The 13452-nt window shown below is 35.6% G+C and overlaps 1 protein-coding gene across 4 annotated transcripts in view; it reads left to right on the top strand.

The window, feature by feature from the left end:
* Positions 1–13452, top strand: part of PARPBP (PARP1 binding protein) — a 66627-nt gene that overhangs the window by 17328 nt on the left and 35847 nt on the right. For 2 of the 4 annotated variants that reach the window (XM_070454045.1, XM_020880897.2), the window contains 2 exons: positions 11328–11498; positions 12813–12967. The exons of 1 other annotated variant lie outside the window; for it this stretch is intronic. In XM_070454045.1, coding sequence (XP_070310146.1) covers positions 11328–11498; positions 12813–12967 — 326 coding nt within the window. Of the gene's footprint in view, positions 1–11327; positions 11499–12436; positions 12601–12812; positions 12968–13452 lie in introns of those variants that run through there. One more of the 4 variants, XM_070454046.1, reaches the window with a different exon arrangement.

The raw sequence follows: 13452 nt of genomic DNA, 5'->3' as shown, positions 1-13452 counted from the left end.
TACTAGATGAATTTATGGAAGGGATATAATAGGTCTTTGTTAGAAGTAACAGAAAGAAATTATAAAAGTGATTAAGAGAGCCCAAATAATGGGGTTTATGCCAGTTGCATATAAGGATCCAGCATAACTCAAAGACCCTGATATTTGTAGCATCAAATACTGGGAGTGAATTATATAAAGTTATCATCACTAGACTTATTTTACAATAAAAAATTATCTTAAAGGGATAACCATGAAAAAGGATTTTATTAACAGCCTACATGAAAACTGGAACGAACTTTTTATGTACTTGGTACATAGAAACTGAAGGCCTTCATTGTAAGTCTTTAGTTTTTTGTTTTAAAAAAAGGGAACCCTCTTACACTGTTGGTGGGAATGCAAACTAGTACAGCCACTGTGGAGAACAGTGTGGAGATTTCTTTAAAAACTGGAAATAGAACTGCCATACGACCCAGCAATCCCAATGCTGGGCATACACACCGAGGGAACCAGAATTGAAAGAGACACATGTACCCCAGTGTTCATCGCAGCACTGTTAACAATAGCTAGGACATGGAAGCAACCTGAATGTCCATCGGCAGATGAATGGATAAGAAAGCCGTGGTACATATACACAATGGAATATTACTCAACTATTAAAAAGAATACATTTGAATCAGTTCTAATGAGGTGGGTAAAACTGGAGCCTATTATACAGAGTGAAGTAAGTTAGAAAGAAAAACACCAATAGAGCATATTAACACATACATACGGAATTTAGAAAGATGGTAACGATGACCCTATATGCGAGACAGCAAAAGAGACATATGTAAACAACAGACTTTTGGGCTCTGTGGGAGAAGGCGAAGGTGGGATGATTTGAGACAATAGCATTGAAACATGTATATTACCATATGTGAAATAGATCGCCAGTCCAGGTTAGATGCATGAGACAGGGCACTCAGGGCCGGTGCACTGGGATGACCCGAGGGATAGGATGGGGAGTGAGGTGGGAGGCGGGGGTTCAGGATGGGAACACATGTACACCCATGGCTGATTTCATGTGAATGTATGGCGAAAACCACTACAATATTGTAAAGTAACTAGCCTCTGATTAAAATAAATAAATAAATTTTAAAAAAAACAATGGTAATTTCTTAGTGTTAATCCTCTACTTTTTATCTTTTGCCTTCTTGGATTATATTTTCTGAGAGATTTTTATCCACCAGTTAGCTGATGGATTAGATTTTATGAGGACTATTGAGGTAACAGCCATCCTCTCAACCAATTTTCTGTTACTAGCAGAATTCTAACTTTTCTTTTGCAGAGTATTTTTGGAAGGTAATATATTTCTATTAAAATTCCAAAGTAAGTTTTTGGACTGCAGTCTTGCAAAGATATATTTTGATCACCAAGTGTGCCTACTAATGCCACACCAGTTCCTCAAGTAGATGAATGGAATGAATTGGAGAAACAATGTTTTTGTTTCCTTCTTTTATTTTACTTCATTTTATTTTTCCCTGAAGTATTAAACTATTGCTTTAGAAATTCTGAAGTAATGAATGGAAAAATAGAATAAAGGCCACAAAAGAAAATAATCAGTTAAATAAAAAATTCTATGAGTATATTAGTTCTAGTCCAATATTTTTGTTCCTTAAATGTAAGAATTTATGTTTTGACAAAGAAATAAAAAAATACTTGTATAAATTTTAATCTCAACTTAGAGAAACTGACTTTCTTCAAATTACGATTGAGTATATATGCTTTTCAGTAATAGTTAAGGGATAAGAAAAGAAACTTGAAGTTTTCAGAAAGTTTAAATAAAATCGTTCAACTTCTAAACAAACATTGCAAGTATTTTGTGGTATGGATAGAATCAGTTTATTAAACAAATAAATGGAACAGTATCTTTATTTTTGGTATCTTGGTAAAAGCTTCAATCTTGTGGATTTTTTTCAATTTAAGCCCTTGCTTCTGGATATCATAACTATATTTATGTGGAATGCTTTTCCAGAGAGCCACTTTAAAACCCACTTGCAAATACAAGAGCAGGGAAACCATAACTGCCATGTTATCTGACCATAATGATAGGGATAGATTTCCAATTGTAGCCATGAGTTAAAAGAAACACTCTAACTGTGAGGACTCCAAGATGTTTTTGCCTGATGTTTTCCTAACATCACAAAAGGACAGAATTTGCTAACCCTGAAGAAAATCTTCTATAGCTGGAGATGTGGGAGTTTAAGCCCTGGTTTTATACACAGTGAGGATCAAACATATACATATTGGTAAACTCTCATTGTTTTTGAACAGCAGAAACACAGTGAAACAGAGACTACATGAAATTAGAAAAGAGTAAAAAAGTTTCTGATTACAGTGTCTCTTCTCTGCTTTGATTTTTGGGAATTTGTGTCACCCTTTCTGTATGTTTTAGACAGACTGTTGCTGTGAGGTTAAAATGAAAAGTTTTGTATTATAGATTCACATGATGGATTATGATTTACTGTGAAGGTAGAGATAAAAGGACTTTTGAAATAAAGCAGAAAACAATGTTGTACCTTTTATTAAAATAAAATTTTAGAATAGATCTTAAAGATGATTTTAATTTAGTTGTACCTTAGTACATTTCTTTGTAAGCCAATGTAATAAAAAAATATGTAAGCACTAATTTGATCCCAGATAAGGGCTTCCCAGGTGATGCTAGTGGTAAAGAACCCACCTGCCAATACATGGAGACATAAGAGACATGGATTTGATCCCTGGGTCTGGAAGATCCCTTGGAGGAGTGCATGGCAAACCACTCCAGTATACTTGCCTGGAAAATCCCATGGACAGAGAAGCCTGGTGAGCTATGGTGCATTGGGTTGCAAAGAGTCAGACACAACTGAAGTGACTTAGCACACAGTTTTTATTAATAGTTTCAATTTTGAAATAATCTAAAAGGGCCAGCTACATGTATTAGTTTTTCCTTCATTTACCATTGAATAAAAGCAGATTGAGAACCTATTAATAAAAATGGAATAATTACCTGCTATAATGCCAGTCATTCTTTTAGGTCCTGAGGATACATCATTTGCTCTCATGGAACCCATGAAGTAGTAGAAAGACTTAAGAAAACAAAGTATTAGCAAGTATTGATACTTATGTAGAGAATAATAATTGACTGATATGCAGAGTTATAATGTGATAAGAAGGAGAATATGTGAATTGCTGCTTTACATTGGAAAATCAGAGATCCTCTCTGCATGGGTAACATTTAGTATCTTTAATATTTAAGAAAAATAATTTCATAGGGTCTTAATCTGATCACGTGGACCACAGCCTTGTCTAACTCAATGAAACTAAGCCATGCCATGTGGGGCCACCCAAGACGGATGGGTCATGGTAGAGAGGTCTGACAGAATGTGGTCCACTGGAGAAGGGAATGGCAAACCACTTCAGTATTCTTGCCTTGAGAACCCCATGAACAGTATGAAAAGGCAAAAAGGACACTGAAAGAGGAACTCCCCAGGTCAGTAGGTGCCCAATATTGCTATTGGAGATCAGTGGAGAAATAATTCCAGAAAGAATGAAGGGATGGAGCCAACGCAAAAACAACACCCAGTTGTGGATGGGACGGGTGATAGAAGCAAGGTTCGGTGCTGTAAAGAGCAATATTGCATAGGAACCTGAATTCATAGGTCCGTGAATCAAGGCAAATTGAAAGTGGTCAAACAGGAGAAGACAAGAGTGAACATCAACATTCTAGGAATCACGAACTAAGATGGACTGGAATGGGTGAATTTAATTCAGGTGACCATTATATCTACTACTGTGGAGAGGAATCCCTTAGAAGAAATGGAGTAGCATTCATAGTCAACAAAAGAGTCTGAAATGCAGTACTTGGATGCAATCTCAAAAACGACAGAGTGATCTCTGTTCATTTCCAAGACAAACCATTCAATATCACGGTAATCCAAGTCTATGCCCCGACCAGTAACACTGAAGAAGCTGAACTTGAACAGTTCTGTGAAGACCCACAAGACCTTCTAGAACTAACACCCAAAAAAGATGTCCTTACATTATAGGGGACTGGAATGCAAAAGTAGGAAGTCAAGAAACACCTGGAGTAACAGGTAAATTTGGGCTTGGAGTACAGAATGAAGTAGGGCAAAGGCTAATAGAGTTCTGCCAAGAGAACACACTGGTCATAGCAAACACCCTCTTCCAAGAACACAAGAGAAGACTACACATGGGCATCACCAGATGGTCGACACCGAAATCAGATTGATTATATTCTTTGCAGTCAAAGATGGAGAAGCTTGATACAGCAAAAACAAGACTGGGAGCTGACTGTGGCTCAGATCATGAACTTCTTATTGCCAAATTCAGACTGAAATTGAAGAAAGTGGAGAAAACCACTAGACAATTCAGGTATGACCTAAATCAAATCCCTTATGACTACACAGTGGAAGTGAGAAATAGATTTAAGGGACTAGATCTGATAGAGTGCCTGATGAACTATGGACTTAGGTTTGTGACATTGTATAGGAGACAGGAATGAAGACCATCCCCAAGAAAAAGAAATGCAAAAAAGCAAAATGGCTGTCTGAGGAGGCCTTACATATAGCTGTGAAAAGAAGGGAAGCTAAAAGCAAAGGAGAAAAGGAAAGATATGCCCATGTGAATGCAGAGTTCTAAAGAGTAGCAAGGAGAGATAAGAAAGCCTTCCTCAGCCATCAGTGCAAAGAAATAGAGGAAAACAATAGCGTGGAAAAGACTTAGAGAGCTCTTCAAGAAAATTAGAGATACCAAGGGAATATTTCATGCAAAGATGGGCTCAATAAAGGACAGAAATGGTAGGGACCTAACAGAAGCAGAAGATATTAAAAAGAGGTGGCAAGAATACACAGAAGAATTGTACAAAAAAGATCTTCATGACCCAGATAATCATGATGGTGTGATCTCAAACCTAGAGCCAGACATCCTGGAATATGAAGTCAAGTGGGCCTTAGGAAGCATCACTACGAACAAAGCTAGTGGATGTGATGGAATTCCAATTGAGCTATTTCAAATCCTGAAAGATGATGCTGTGAAAGTGCTGCACTCACTATGCCAGCAAATATAGAAAACTCAGCAGTGGCCACAGGACTGGAAGAGGTCAGTTTTCCTTCCAATCCCAAAGAAAGGCAATCCTACAGAATGCTCAAACTACCACACAGTTGCACTCATCTCACACGCTAGGAAAGTAATGCTTTAAATTGTCCAAGCAGGCTTCAGCAAAACCTGAACCATGAACTTCCAGATGTTCAAGCTGGTTTTAGAAAAGGCAGAGGAACCAGAGATCAAATTGCCAACATCCGCTGGACCATTGAAAAAACAAGAGAGTTCCAGAAAAACATCTATTTCTGCTTTATTGACTATGCCAAAGCCTTTGACTGTGTGGATCATAATAAACTGGAAAATTCTGAAAGAGATGGGAATACCAGACCACCTGACCTGCCTCTTGAGAAACCTATATGCAGGTCAGGAAGCAACACTTAGAACTGGACATGGAACAACAGATTGGTTCCAAATAGGAAAAGGAGTATGTCAAGGCTGTATATTGTCACCCTGCTTATTTAACTTATAGACAGAGTACATCATGAGAAACGCTGGGCTGGATGAAGTGCAAGCTGGAATCACGATTGCCGGGAGAAATATCAATAACCTCATATAAGCAGATGACACCACCCTTATGGCAGAAAGTGAAGAAGAACTAAACTGCCTCTTGATGAAAGTGAAAGAGGAGAGTAAAAAAGTTGGCTTAAAGCTCAACATTCAGAAAATTAAGATCATGGCATCTGGTCCCATCACTTCATGGCAAATAGATGGGGAAGCAGTGGCTGACTTTAATTTTCTGGGCTTCAAAATCACTGCAGATGGTGATTGCAGCCATGAAATTAAAAGACGCTTACTCCTTGGAAGGAAAGTTATGACCAACCTAGACAGCATATTAAAAAGCAGAGACATTACTTTGTCCAACAAAGGTCCATCTAGTCAAGGCTATGGTTTTTCCAGTGGTCATGTATGGATGTGAGAGTTGGACAATAAAGAAAGCTGAGCACCAAAGAATTGATGCTTTTAAACTGTGGTGCTGGAGAAGGTTCTTGAGAGTCCCTTGGACTGCAAGGAAATCCAACCAGTCCATCCTAAAGGAAATTAGTCCTGAATATTCTTTGGAAGGACTGATGTTGAAGCTGAAACTCCAATACTTTGGCCACCTGATGCAAAGAACTGACTCTTTTGAAAAGACCCTGATGCTGGGAAAGATTTAGGGCAGGAGGAGAAGGGGACGACAGAGGATGAGATGGTTGGATGGCATCACCGACTCAATGGACATGGGTTTGGGTGGACTCCGGGAGTTGGTGATGGACAGGGAGGCCTGGTGTGCTGCGGTTCATGGGGTCACAAAGAGTCGGACATGACTGGGCAACTGAACTGATTGACTGAATATTCAAACTGTTTGTTTTAGTCAAGTTTGCTTAAATTATATTTTGAGTCCATATTTAAGGTGACCTTTTGTCCATTGAGATTTTTTAAAATTTACCTTGACTGCCTCCCATGTTTCAAGAATTTTTTTTTTTACAAGAAGCTTAAGTATGTTATCTTTAAAATTGCTTTTAAGATGTATATGAACTTGAAGCTTCTTAATAATTGTCTAAGAAACTTCCTATTGATTTGTAAGTTTTTATTTCTCCCTTTTAACTCTTTTGTGCTTATTAATTTTAATGAGATTAGACAGAATACGAAGAAATCTTAATTTTAATAAGGAAAATATTTTCTTAGAGTTTACAGATGATAAATTGTTGAACCTTTAGCTAAGTTATCAGTCACTGCATAGTTTATGAATTTCATAAGTTTCGAATGTACGTTGAGGTTAGCCTTTCTGAGTCCATTTTCCTAAGGTAATAGCCAAGGGGAGGATTTCAAGTGAAGATTCTGAGAGAAACATGTAAGAATTTAAAAAAAGAAAATAAAAACAGGATTCCAGAGCAGGGTGAAAGTAGTTGAAAGGGTGAGAATAAGAAGAGAATACATACAGGTAATTTAATTTTGATGAAATCCAGTTTATCAATTTTTTTTCCTTTTACGAATTGTACCTTTGGTGTCATGTGTTTGACTCTTCCTAATTCAAATTCAGTAGGGGAGATCAGTCCTGGGTGTTTATTGGAAGGACTGATGCTGAATCTGAAATTCCAGTACTTTGGCCACCTGATGCGACGAGTTGACTTATTGGAAAAGACCCTGATGCTGGGAGGGATTGGGGGCTGGAGGAGAAGGGGACAACAGAGGATGAGATGGCCGGATGGGATCACCGACTCGATGGACATGGGTTTGAGTAAGCTCCGGGAGTTGGTGATGGACAGGGAGGTCTGGCATGTTGCAATTCATGGGGTTGCAAAGCGACTGAACTGAACTGAACTGAACTGAACTCAAATTCATGAAGATATTCTCCTGTTTTCTTCTGGTATATTTAGGTCTGTGGTCTATCTACTTTGAGTTAATTTTTATAAAAGGTGTGAGGTGTAGGTGAGGTATATTTGTCTTATATGTAGATGACCAATTGCCCCCACTCTCTGAGTTGGGTGCCTTCCTGGACTGTTCTGTTTCATTTATCTGAGTGTCTGTCTCTTTGTAAATACTGTGCTATCTTTTTTTTTTTTAACAGCTTTTATTTACTTATTAAGAAGACATATTTATAATCTCAAGTTTGATAAGGCTTCTTAAGACCGAGAAAACAAAATGATTAGGGAAAAGAGGAATGAATTTAATCATTACAAAGTGTAAAATTTCTTGACCTGTTCTGTTAACAGTAGTAAAAAGTAAGCAACAGACTGAGAGATCTTTGCCGGGGTTTAAAAAGAACTACTGTTTATTAACAGTATTATTATATAAGAAATTTCTTATTATTATAAGAAAGCAAACAAATTACACAATAGAAAGTTACGCAAGCAAAAACCACTACAATACTGTAAAGTAATTAGCCTCCAACTAATAAAAATAAATGGAAAAAAAGTAAAAAAATAAAAAAAATATTAACTTATAAAAAAAGAAAGTTATGCAAAAGAAAGAGCAGTCAATTAATTAAAAAAAAATAAAGATGGCCACCATAATTTTAAAAAGATGCCTAATCTTTCAGATAATCAGAGGAAATCGGTAAATATTTTAAAGTTTTACAATGCTAAGCATTGGCCAGGGTATAGGAAAATGGGAACTCTCCTACACTATTGGTGAGTGTATAAGTAGGTACAAGTGAATGACACTTGGCAGTATTTATTAAAATAATAAAAGAAGTAGTACAGTAAAAATACTCAACCTGTATACTGGGAGATCAGTATCAGAATATACATGCAGCAATTTTATAATAAAAACTTGGAGGAGTCTAAATGATCCTCATTAGGGGAATGACTAAATTGTAATGTTTTTATATTAGAATGTTTATATTAGTGTTTATATGAAGACAGGTTAAGCCCATCTTTATAGGACTGAAAACTTCCTGATACTCATTATGTAATATTTTTTCCTTTTTTTCATAGAAGGTGGAATTAAATTGTAACATATTAGCAATTTATAATAAGGTTTGTGTGTTTTCCAAGAATATATATACTCCTGTGAGAAGTCTTTCCATTAAAACATATTTTCCACTCTATTTAAAGTATCTCTTAAAAAATAAGAGGGGGAGCACCCCTTAGTGCCTCAAAGGAAATAGGAAAATTAAGACTGAATATCACTTGGGTTCCAAAGTTTCTGCCATGGGAAGGAAATCAATACTATGTCATCTTGACTGTTGTAATTGTAAAGTAATTTTTAGGATCATGTCTCAGCATATTTAATATGTTGTTTCCATTACTTCTGGCTTACTTAGTTTTTGATGATCTGTTAACCTTATCTTGCATATGTAATGTGTCATTTTGCTCTGGCTGCTTTTAAGAATTTTCATCTTTGGATGTCAGAGTTCGATTGTAAGTTACAGGAGTGAGTTTCTTTGTGTTTTCCTACTCGAGTAGCTTCTTAGATCAGTAAATTGATGTTTTCCACCTAATCCGGGGTGCTGTTGTCTATAATTTCAGCAAATATGTTTTCTCTCTCTTTCACTCCTCTACAGAAATTTCAATTACAGATATGTTGATTCTTTCTTCTTTTTTTTCCCTTCTCTTTTGTTTTTCAGATTTGGTAATTTCTATTGATACATCTGTATGTTCACATAGTTTCTTTTACTTTCTCCAAATTGCTGTTGAGCACACCTAGCAAATATTGTGTTTCAGTTACTGTACTTTTTATCTCTAGAATTTATTCCATTATAGTGTCCACTTTTCTGTTGTCATTTCCTCTAAGTCACCAATAACATATTTTCCTTTAATTCACTGAACACATTTTATTTTAGTTCTTTATATTTGTAGCAGTTTTTTTGATCTTCTGTCAGCTAAATCTAATACGTAGTTTCACTTGGTGACATTTTCTATTGACTGCTTTTATCCTGAAAAGGAGTCACACTTCCCTTTTTCTTTGACTGTCTAGTAATTTTTGGATGAAACCAAGACATTTCAGGTAATATTTTATAGCAACTCTAGTTTTTTCTTGTGTTCTACTGCAGAACATTGGTTTTTGTTCTGGTATGCAGGTAACTTGCCTGGATTCCAACTTTATGTTTTGTCTCCTTGGTGGTGTGTAGCTTTTTGGATATCTCTTCTTATGATTTCCTTTTACTGTTTTTTTTTTTTAGCTTGGCTTTTGCAACCCTTCCCTCTGCCTGCCAAATCTGGCAGTTAGCCAGGTATTTGGGGAAGATATGGAGCTTATTCTTTCCATGGATTCCTTTTTCCAAGGGATTTTCCTGAATTTTCCAGTTGTTCTGACAGGTTTTTGCTTTGTATATTTAATGTTTCAAGCCTGTCCAGCTTCAGCTGTCTGTCACTTAAGCTATACACAGTTGTGGAGTGCACTTGGTTTAAGAAACCTTCAGACCCATAGCTCCAGTTCTTTATAACTCAGTCTTTTTAGCATTTATTTCTTTCTGATTGCTGTCTGTGTTTTAGATGGAGCCTTTGAAATCTTCCCTGTGCTTGCATAGTTTCGCTGTCAGCTAGGGATTTTGGGTATTTATGATCTCAGTTGTTTCCAAAATTTCCTCCTTTAAATTTCTAGCTGTTTTCCCAGCTCTGAATTCCAATCTCTGGCACCTTTAGTTACGTCTGTTTTCCACAGCCATAGTCATGAGACTTGGGCTAGTAAACCTCAAGTTTAATTCATACCCTTCTTATTGCAGTTCTTTTAAAACTAAATGTTTCTCCAGCTTCTATTTTTGGATACTTTCCAGTATCTTTTAGTAGTATTTAAAATTTTTAATTTAGTATTTAATGCTTGTTATTTAAGGGGTTCACTTGATCAGTCACTATTTCTGGAAATCACAATTCCCCTATTACTGAATAACCACAAACTTGAAATTCTTACCCTTTTTGTTTCAGTTCTTCTAAAATTAAATTCTTCTCCAGCTTGTATCTGCTCTAGGATGCTCTCCAGTGTCTTTACATACTTAGGTTTTAAAAAATTTGCCTAACATTTTGTAGTTGTTACCTGTGGGGATTCATATTACTAATTCTGCAGTAGTAGAAGTTGCAAGGCCTTGAAAAGCTATGGTTCGCTAACTTGAAGAAAAAGACCATTGAATACCCTGGTTTATCATTTGACTGTGAAGGTTTAGTCATATATGAAAGAACTGAAGCACATATTAAGTTCTCCCAAATATCATTTTTATCTTGTGCTTCAACAGTTCTGTGTTTTAGGGCAGTTAATGTCAACAACAACTACTTGCTATTATTTGCTAACATTTGGTTGAATCTCTTTCTTTTAATACTCAGTTGGTTTCTTGGTATTATGAAAGTCAGTATCTTGTAATACTTAAAAAATTTAGCAATTTATCTTGCTCTGTAAAGAGACATGGGTATAGGACCAAGTAGTACCCATAGGCCCATGCCTTATGCTTCAGGGGACTTCATTATTGGTTATTATTTAGTGGCAAATGTATGTAGGGGAATGAGATCATGTCTTATCAGAAATGCAGCTGTATATTATATATCATTTCTTAGAAGACATTTTCCAGCAATTATGATAGTTGTTATTACAGATTTTCATTGATGGCAAGTTAGTTTCATGAGCAAGGATATGTTCTTTGTCCAAACAAAATTTTTGGTTTATATGGCAATTCTCATTTCCCAAAGAGCTGAGTGAGAAATTGTCATTGAATGATCATAAATATTTTACTGCATATTAAAAAGATTATTTGTGAATTTAGAAGTCTTCAATAAAGGAAATATTTTATTGTACAGGTACGGTTACTAGCAAAGAAAATTATCTACTCATATTTAAACCTGCTAGTGAATTCGAAGAATGACTTGGCTCTGGCTCATATTCTCAATATTCCTGATAGAGGACTTGGAAGAGAAGCCTTCACTGATTTGAAACATGCTGCTCGAGAGAAACAGATGTCTATGTTTTTGGTATGAACATGTTATATTTTCAAGATTTTTTAGAGACTCTGAACTGTGGATCCATGTACCTTAATATAGAATTCTTATAACTATGATAGAACAACTTTTAAATTGTGAATATGTGTTCTACCTTGTGTATTTGAAAGTCTTCTGTATTTTTTTCTTACTGTATCCTTCAAAGTTAATAAGGGAGAATTTTCTAAAGCAGTGTTTGCCTTCATGTTTTCTGTAGAATGCTAGTGAAGTTAAATTTTCCTGAAATAAATTATTTCCAGAGGCAGAAGTTCCTATTCAGTGCTCTTTGAATAAATATTTCCAAGGGCAAAAAGTTGGAAATCATGTATACCCTTTTTGGATATACAGAATGCATGAGCATTCTTTTGCATCAAAAGCTCTGAGAAGTCCTGCCATGAGGAACTCTGCATAAGTTAACCTTGCTGTTTAATTTGTTGTTTCCTAAATAATTTAACTATGGAAGTTTTCTCAGATTACTTAAATTTCAGAGAGTTTTCTTTTTCTTTCTTTGGATATACTTTGGAAAATGCAGCTTTAGAACATTTTGTTTTTGATGGAGATGGCCTAATGTATAACCATCAAGCATGTATTTTTTATCATAGTAAAAGCAAGGCCTTTTGAACTACACATGGTCAAATAATCCTAAAATGTGAAAGCTAGATGGGGCTTAGTAATTATCTCATCTAACTCTTTATTTTACAGATGAAGAAGCTAAGATTTAGAAAAGTTGAATTAATTGTCCATCCTTGAATAACTCAACACAGTTGGCACTGAAAAAATTCCTTTTTTCCATATAGCAATTCTGGTAGCCAGTAGTTAATCTATTGAAGAATATGTTTATTCTTTATAGAATATCACTGTCTAATTCTTTATAGACAGTGATATACTTTCTTTCTTTCTTTTTTTTTTTTGGCTGCTGCTGTGCTGTAAAGCTCACAGACCAAGGATTGAACCTGTCCCTTCTACAGTGGAAGTGTGGAGTCCTATCACTGGACCACCAGGGAATTCTCAACAGTGACATATTCTTGGGAACATATTCTTATGCCCTTAATTTGTCCCTAACTTGACTCTTCAGTCTCAGTTTCCATCTGTATGTTGCCATCACCCTGGCTGGCACAGCTTCTGCATGACACCTGTTTTTTTTTTTTTTATTATTTGCTTCTGAATGAAAATGTAGCATGAATCATAAAAAAAATGCTTCACCTTATCTATATACGTAGAAATATGTAAATGTACCTGGGTTCGTAAAATATGATGTAGTTTTAACTTACTAAATCAGTAAACATAACCATCTGTTTCAATTCATAGGTGGCCACATCGTTTATTAGAACAATAGAGCTTGGAGGGAAAGGATATGCACCATCACCATCTGATCCTTTAAGGGCACATATAAAAGGATTGTCTAATTTTATTAATTTCATTGACAAATTAGATGAAATTCTTGGAGAAATATCAAATCCAAGGTAGGACAAATATGTGTTATTAGTCTGTCTTTAGAACTTCATGGAAAAAAAAAAAACACAGAATCAAGTGGATAGAAAAATAGGAGCTATTGAGATGATCAAACATCAAACCAAACTAAGAATGAGAAACAAAATATCCAGATAAAGAGGGCGGCATAATTTAGGAAGGAGGGATAAATTAGGAGTTTGGGATTAGCAGATACAAACTATTGAATACTATATGAAATAGGTGAACTACAAGGTGCTATTGTTTAGTACAGGGAACTATATATCCTGTGATAAACTATATTGGAAAAGAATATGAAAAAGAATATGTATATGTGTAATTGAATCCCTTTACACCAGAAATGAATACATTATAAATCAGTTGTACTTCAGTCTTAAAAATCTAGGTTAATAAATTATAATCACATGACTATTCCACCTAAATTCTAGATAAATACTCAGTTTAGAGAGGAAGAAACCGAATTTAGTCACATTGCTGT

The sequence above is a fragment of the Odocoileus virginianus genome, chromosome 23 (assembly GCF_023699985.2).
Source record: "Odocoileus virginianus isolate 20LAN1187 ecotype Illinois chromosome 23, Ovbor_1.2, whole genome shotgun sequence".
Taxonomy (NCBI): Eukaryota; Metazoa; Chordata; class Mammalia; order Artiodactyla; family Cervidae; genus Odocoileus; species Odocoileus virginianus.
The sequence above is the reverse complement of the archived record's forward strand: the minus strand, read 5'-3'. Positions and strand labels throughout refer to the sequence as shown.